Source organism: Chaetura pelagica, unplaced genomic scaffold (assembly GCF_000747805.2).
Source record: "Chaetura pelagica isolate M959 unplaced genomic scaffold, ChaPel_1.0 scaffold159, whole genome shotgun sequence".
Classification (NCBI taxonomy): Eukaryota; Metazoa; Chordata; class Aves; order Apodiformes; family Apodidae; genus Chaetura; species Chaetura pelagica.
The window spans coordinates 5,644,532-5,652,343 of NW_009954555.1; the positions used below are offsets into that span (position 1 = coordinate 5,644,532).

Here is a 7,812-nt window from a genome sequence, read left to right on the forward strand (position 1 = left end):
CCTGCTGGTGTTCTCCTTGTTTTGCATGTACAGCACCAGAAGCATTGCATGGCCACAAGGTCCTGGTGGAGCCGCTGGGGATCAGGGCTGCCCCACCAGCCATCCCTTGGCCACGGGGAGCGTGTCCACCCAGTCAGAGCAGGTTCTGAGCTTATTTATCCCCATAACTTAAACCTTTTTTGTGCTTCCCGAATGGAAAGGGTTGCACTTCATCGTTCTCACCTGTGTCTTTTCACTTGAAAAAAAAGCTTTTGTTTCCTGCAGGTATAAACGTGTGACTTGCTAAGTAATTCCTCGGGTGGTAAAAAACTTGTATCTAAAATTTAAATTTGATCCTTGGGAAAAAAAAAAAAAAAAAAGGCAAAAAACAAGTGTCACGACTGCTTGTTCATGGCTGATCTCTCCGAAGTGCCTGAATTCAAGTCTAATATTGAGCGATGTGTAATTAGTTCCTGGCTGAGCCCAGTGCCCCTGTCCCCTCCTGTCCCCGCGCAGCTGCGCGCAGAGCGGGCGCCCGCGGCGCAACAGCCACCAGCGCAAGCTGGAGCAGCAGGAGGAGAGCTGCCAGAACCTCACCGACTTCGCCCCCGCCCGCGTGCCCAGCGCCCTCGACATCTTCACCGCCTACAACGAGACCCTCCCGTGCTCCCACGACTGCGGCCGCGGCCCCGTGCCCGTCTACGCGGAGGAGGCCTTGCGCTCGCCCGGGGATTACAAAACCACCTACAATGGAAACAGGTGAGGCAGCTGGTGCCGTTTTCCAGCGGGCTGGGGAGCACCGTCCCGCTCTGGTGCCGGGGTCTGTAGCCCAGGGGAGATGCCCTGGGAGCACATGGCAGAGCTGCCTTCCTCCAGCCCTCAAAGCCCACAGTGCTCGCCCACCCCGGAGCTCAACGTGGGCACAACCACCAGACCTCTCATCCCTCCAGGGAGGATGGGTGGGGGGCTCGGCAGCCCCACGGCTCAGCAGCGTTTGGCACCGTGCATTTTTCAGTTCCCAGCTGCCTCTGCCAGCGTGTAAATGCTGCTGGATCCATCTTCCAGTGTTCGTGCTGTCTCCTAAGTGGCATCGAAAGAGCTGCTGGGCTGCAAACGAGCGAGGTGATTAATGGAGGAGCGGGCAGCGAGAGCCAAATGAGCCGTTTGTCTGGCATGAAATAATGAGGCATTAACCAGGGGGCTTTGTGGCAGCCAGTGTGAAGGGTGGGAGCCCTGGCTCTGCATGGCCTGTGCTGGCACAGGAGGGAGGTGGTCAGGGGTGGCCCCTGGGCTGGCTCTGAAGTCCTTTTGCTGGGCACTGGTACAGTTTTACCACGTGGTAAATGCGTGTTCCCTGTCAAAGCCAGAGGAAAAGGTCAGGTTTGAAGAAGAAAATGAGCAACTGGGTGTTGGCACAGTCTGGCCGGGCTGTGGAGTGCCTGCCACCACTGCTGAGGTCCACCTGCATGGACAGGAGCCTGGAAGCCGTCAGCTTATTAATAGCCATCTCTGTAACCATCCTCTTCTGCACCTGCATGGGGTTTTACTGGCTGATGTTTCCCAGGGTTTCCCCTGATCTCCGAAGGCAGAGCATTGGCAGGGCTTTGCAAACCAGGCTGTGGAAGGTACACATGCTGGTTTTGCTGTGACCCCCAGCCAGGGGTGCCCCTGTGCTGGCTGGAAGAGGTTCAGTGCTTCTCTGCTGCCAGGCGGTGCTTTCCAGGACCCTCCTGGCCTCGGGCCATGTGCAGATAGCACAGCAGAGTCTGAGCACTTGGTGGGCACAGCAGCCAGGGCTGGAGGTGGAGGGGCCAGAGGGGAGATGCTCTGCTGTTGTCTGCAGTCATGTACCCCCAGGGCACATGGCTGCCTCGAAGGATGCATGGGGGTAAAACATTCAATATTGGAATTCTAATATCCATCTTTTTCTTCTTCTGTCTCTGCTCTGCAAAACCCTGGTTTCCAAGGCTGATAAGCCCATTCAGAGCATTATTTTAGAGAGAGTATTTTTTCCCCCTCTAAAAAGGCTGATTTCACAGCAAGCCACCTCAACTTGCTCCTTGTGTGTTACGTACTAGCATGTGCAAGCCCCTTTTTCTCCTTGCCTGCAGACCCTCTTCTTCTGACCGGCATCTTATTCCTGTGGCCTTTGTGTCTGAGAAATGGTTTGAAATCTCCTGCTGACTGGCCGAAGCCTGTTTGACTCTTGGGAGCAGGGCAGACGCCATCGGGCTGTTTCCTGGTATGTACCAGTGCTCCCCCCGTGCCCATCCCCTGCCCACATCCCCATCATCCCTGCTCATGGGCAGCTGCTCTGTCCCTTGCCTGGTGCCATCCTCCTGGGACATGGGACCCAAGCAGGGTGGCTCACCTGGCCAGGGTGGACAGATGTGTCTCCTGCCACGGGTGGGACATTGGGTACAAAATGAGTTTTTTATGGAGGTGAATTACAGACAGGCCTGAGCTAAACATCAGGGAAGGGGATGGATGTTTACTTGAGAGCAAAGGTTCCCTAGAGCAGCCTTGAACTTCAGCCTGATCTTGTGGTTCCAGCCCACCCCTGACACCTTGACAAGTGATAGGAATTTCCATGTTGCAAAATGGCCTGATCTGTAATTAACCTCTTGGTGCATGATGGACAGCTCGTCCTGTTCAGGGGTCACACATCTGACATGCATGCTCCATCCATACCCGAAAGCTCATCTGCTGATGTTTGCTGTCACAGACACATCCATGCTCCTGCTGTGGGGGTGTCAGGTTCCTCCTCCTCCCCCCCTGTGCCCTGGTTGCTCTGTAGGAAGCTGAACCTGCCAGCCCAGTGTGTGCCCAGCAGCCAGGCTCATACCTCGGGTACTGCTGCAGCTGAGGGAGTAAAACAGTTTTGTGCGTGTTTCAGTAGTACATGGTTTGGGGATTTTTCCCTTTTTGAGTGATCTTGGTCTATTTTCGCCTCCTTGTTCTGCTTTTGGAGATGACACATCTGGTTGTGGTGGCAGGAGAAGCAGTTAAGGTTCCCAGGACACCCTATGGGGCAGCAGTGCCCATTTGAACCACACTCAGGTGAATTAATTGGTCTGTCCCAGGTCCCTGCTGTGATGAATCATATATTCCATGTAAATGGAATTTCCAGCCTTCCCTGACTGCAGCTTTCTCAGCCTGTTTAACATTGAGCTCAGCTATTGAACACAGAAATATAATTAGCTTGGAATGGAAAGGAATAAAAAGGTTGATGGTCTGGGCTGTGGTTGGGGCTGGCTGTGTCTGGGCAGCTCAGGGGAGCTGTGTCCCTGCCTGCCCCTGTGCTGAGGGCAGGGGCCAGGGGCTGAGCCCTCTGCCCACCCAGCTCTGTGCCCGCAGGGTCCTGCTGGCAGGACCCCACAGCTCAGCTGGGGCAGCTCTGCCCCCACGAGCCTCTGGGGTTGGAGGGGTTTTACTGTTAGCTGTGGAAAGGCTCTTACTCCCCATCTATTAGTTTGCTTGTTATTTCTCTGACTCCTTTGCCGTGGCTGCTGTCTGGGGGTGCAAAGGTGCCTGGCTGTGGAGCTGGTGCTGGTGAGCAGGGGCTGGGGGGGTGGACAGGTTCTGCAGGCTCTTCCCCAGCAGCTCAAGCTGACAGGAGCTTCAGAAAGCTGACAGCAACGATCCACTGTGCCTTTTTGCACTGGGAGCTTTGTAGTTTGTGATCTCTGTCCATTGCTTTAAAATGATTTTTTTTAAAAAAACAAACATAAAACCCAAGCCAGTCATACTTGAGCACTGGTGCCTGAAGTAGAGGGAGGGGCACGAGCAGCTCTGAGATGTTGCTCACTATCAGAAATCTGTGCCATTCCCACCACTCCTGCCTGAGGTCCTGGGAAACTCTGTGCCAAAGACCCTGCCCTGGGCAGCTCCATGGATTTCTTTAAATAGTCCAGAGCTGGTCCATTATGCCTTATTAAATCCCTGAAATTCTTATTGACCTGTTTTCATGGAATCCATAAAATGCGTATTGATGCACTCTGGAAAAATCTATTTGGGTTGTACCTGGAGCATTAGGTCTGTTGTAGTGTTTCAATTATTTATACAGTTCTGGAAGCTGATGTTTTGGTTTAATTAATGTTAACAAAATGAGATTAATCCAAAAACTGTTCTCTGCATATGTACATGTGCATGTATTTGCACCCAGGTGATTCTGGAATACACGTGTGTGTGTGGAACATTATGGTTCAATCCAGGTGGTTGCCGTGGGTCCCTCCCACAGGTGGGAAGTGCTGTAGGGAATGTCACCAGGGCACAGATAGTAGGAGAGGTCGCCCTCCTCCCAAAATGGGGTCAACCCAAATCCTTCAGTTGTTCAGAAGGCCACTTAATATTTTTTCCACACTGTACTCTTTCCTGCACACGTTTTCCTACATCTTCTGCTGGGACTTGGCTGTTGGAATGAGCAGCTACCAGGCTCATGGCAGGCATGTCCCCTGTGTGGGCTCTGCTGTCCCCACAGCCCTGTGCTGTGCTGGGGCCATCAGCACAGCTCCCTGTAGCTTCCTGGAAGTCTGCAGTGGAAAGACACGTTGCAACCCCCTGCAAACAGCATTTTTCCATGAATGCACATGTGCCAGCTGGGACATCCCACAGACAAAATGAATATTTCAAAGTTTCACGTGCATGAGGTAAAACCTCCCAAGAGCAGCTGGTGGCACTGAGATGGCTCCCTGGGAGATTGTCCCTGGTCGTGGTTGCCTTGTCCTGTCACGGGCAGGGCAGAGAGGGAGCTCCAGCATTTCCACTAGGTGAGCACCAGGAGGCTGGTTGGAGTTCAGTGTGGACTTGACATGGCACAGTCCATCAGCACTGGGAGAGCATGGAATGCTGTGCTGCCTGGCATTTGCTGATGGCACCGTGAGCCTGGGCTGGGAGCCGGTGTGAGGGACGGTGCCACAGATCAGCCTCCAGCCCGCAGAGCTGCAGGCAGCGCCGAGGTCGTGTCAGGAAACCTGGTGGAACTCCTCGTGTGACACGGCAGCAGATGTTGGAGCTGTTTCCCAGGGAGCAGGAGGGTTCCTGTGCCTGCAGGAGCCGGCAGCGGTGCCCGGGGCAGCAGCTGTCGGGCCGTTCCAGCAGCTTGTCCCTGCCAGCACCAGGGCGCCCCGGGACACGGGCACATGTGGATGGATGTCACCCCTGGGCAGCAGAAAGCTCCTGGGCTGTCCCTGCCGACAGGACCTGGCCCATCTGCAGCAGCTCCCTGCACTGGTGCTGCAGCAGCAGCACCGTGGCCCAGGGTGGGTCTGGGTGAAGAGTAAACCAGTCAATTAAAGCATTTGTAGCAGGTGACTCACTGGAGAAGTATCTACACAGGGATTTAAGAAGCAAAATCCTCTGTACTCAATGACAGCAGATGACAGAGGAGACACAGTGCCAAGGAAGAGGCTGCTTTGCAAACCAAAAGGTGAATTGGCTGAAGACTGGAGCAGTTTTGCCTGGGCACCACAGCAAACTGGCTGGTTCGGTTTGATTTCATACCAGCTTTGTGGCTTTCTGAAATGCAGTTTGAGATTCCGCATTATTCTTGTCCTTAATCCCGCTCTCTTTGACTGAAAACCCCCATGGAATGAGATTAAGCAAAAATCTGTGAGGTTGATCAAGCGCTGACCTACTTTGCACAAAGAGGCCATTTGGAACACAATTTAAATGTTCCATCCTGCAATGCCTGCAGTAAGTGCTGTTCATCCAGAACTGTGTAAACGTTCGGCGTCGCTGTGAGGAAGGAAAGTGCCGATTTGAGACGTGGAAATTGTCCTGGAACAGCAGCGTTGCTCTGACCCAGGCTTCTGCACAAGGAAGTGAAAATTTCCAGATCTGCATGGTAATTCTGTGCTTTGAACACAGTGAGCAGCTGCTGTGATGGCCTCGTTCTGCCTAACAACAGCAAATGGTTTGTATTAGCGTTAACAGAATAATGAGTCATCATAAAAAATCCAGGCTTGTCTTTGGAGGAATAACAGCAGTCCCAGCACAGCCCTGGTGCAGGAGATTAAGGACTCTGCAAAATCTGTCTCGCTAATTAAGACTCCAGTGTTATTCATGGAGGTGGTGTATGTTGGGTGTCTTGCTTCAGAATAATGTTGAAGAAGGAGCCCTTTAGCATAAAGCGTGGTGTGTTTCTAGATGTGGTGAGCCAGCTGTTCAGAGGTGATGGTGTATGTTGGGGCCTGTATCTCAGGCACACACTGTGGGCAGCTCCTCTGCCTGTGCTCTCTGTGTCTGCTGGATGCAAAGCCTGGGCTGTCCCAGGCACACTTGGCTGTGCTGCAGCACATGTCCCTGTACAGTCACACACACACAAAGCGAAAGGCCACACAGCAGTGATGGGGAGTAATTGTCTTTGCATAAAGGTTTACAGATTAGGAAGGCAGAGATATTTCAGAAGACAGCAAATAAGTAGCTCAAGGAGAACTTTAGCAGGATTTCTGGTTTTGGTACTTAACCAATTCTCTATTGGTTTCTGTAGGGCATTTAACTTAAGGAAATCTTGTTAGTGCTCATCATTGTCTTCTCTTCTGCCCGACCACTCATTGCTCTGACCCCAACTGTGAAAAGCTGAAAAGTGCAAAGATGCCCAGGAATCAGGCTTTGCAAAGCATCTGGAGAAGATGGGAATGTGCACTAAGGCAGAGCAAAGTTTCTTGGTCACCCCCAATGCTCACTGAAGCATCTGGGGTCCCAGTGTGTCCCTGTGTGGGAGGCTGCCCCACGGAACAGGGCTGAAAGCAAGCTAGGGCTTCTCCAGGGGGCAGGAGGAGTGGTCCCAGTCCCAAACACAGCATGGGAGCTGGGATGGGGAGGGGTCCCTGACACCCTGCTCCCCCAGGATGCTACCCAAGCCCTGTGCCATGGCTGGGAGGGGAGTGGGCATCAGAGAAGTAATGCAAGTCATGGTGCATTTCCCTGTCATGTTTTAATATCTGTTTTTCTTCTCATCCTTAATAGGATTCCATTGGTGAACCTGTAAAAAATATACAAAAATAATGGGTTACCTGTACCTACCATTTCTGTTTACCAGTAGGAGACTCGAAGAGCAGCATTCTATGGGCCAAATATATTTTTATACAAATGAACACGCCTGTAGGTAACTGCGTTTCTCAAAGAGCGCGTTTTTGGGAGAAAGGCAAAATGTGTGAGCAGAGAACCCAGTGGAGGAAGAGGAACCAGCAAGGGACTGAGAGGGAAGGACCGAGCGCCTGGAGCCTGGACGGGGACTGTGACTCTGAACCTGTGCCAATAATACCAATATGTGCCATGAACCGATGCAGAGACTTCGTGAGAAGCCGAAGCCAAGCTGATAACGCCTGGAAACGTTGTGGAGTATGAGTGGGGCATCTCTTCTGGTGGGGTCATCCATCCTGGTCCATACACATACATACAATATATGTAGAGAGAAAATATATATATATACACACACACACACACAAACACTTTTTGTACTGTAGCAATTTTTGAAGATCTTAAATACTCATTTTTAAAGAAGATATCATGGGCTAAAAGTCTCATTTCTTTAACATGCATAAAACGAGCTCTGTGAACTGATGTTTTCTACTTGGGCAGCTTGCCTGTCAAACCTATATGTGTATATATAGGTAGACATATATACATATATATACATGTGTGTGTATGTATAAACATATATATGTATGTATACATATATATATAGTTTTGGTTCTTTTTGGAAATGCTTTTCCAGCTATGGTGACGTGAAGCAGCAGCGGGGACGGCCAGGGCTGCACTGCCCGCAGTGCCTCCAGCTCCAGGAAGGATGACAGCTCTGGAGGCTGGTACAGAGCAAAGGGAGGATGG

At 51.9% G+C, this 7,812-nt stretch overlaps 1 protein-coding gene across 1 annotated transcript in view; it reads left to right on the plus strand.

Annotated features, from left to right (window-relative positions):
• The window catches only part of AJAP1 (adherens junctions associated protein 1), a 23,329-nt gene extending 15,842 nt beyond the window's left edge, over positions 1–7,487 (plus strand). The window contains exons 5-7 of the mRNA XM_010005295.1: positions 496–738; positions 2,091–2,221; positions 6,949–7,487. Of these exons, the coding sequence (XP_010003597.1) occupies positions 496–738; positions 2,091–2,163 (316 nt within the window). The 3' untranslated portion in view covers positions 2,164–2,221; positions 6,949–7,487. The remainder of the gene's footprint in view (positions 1–495; positions 739–2,090; positions 2,222–6,948) is intronic.
• Positions 7,488–7,812: the final 325 nt, after the last annotated feature.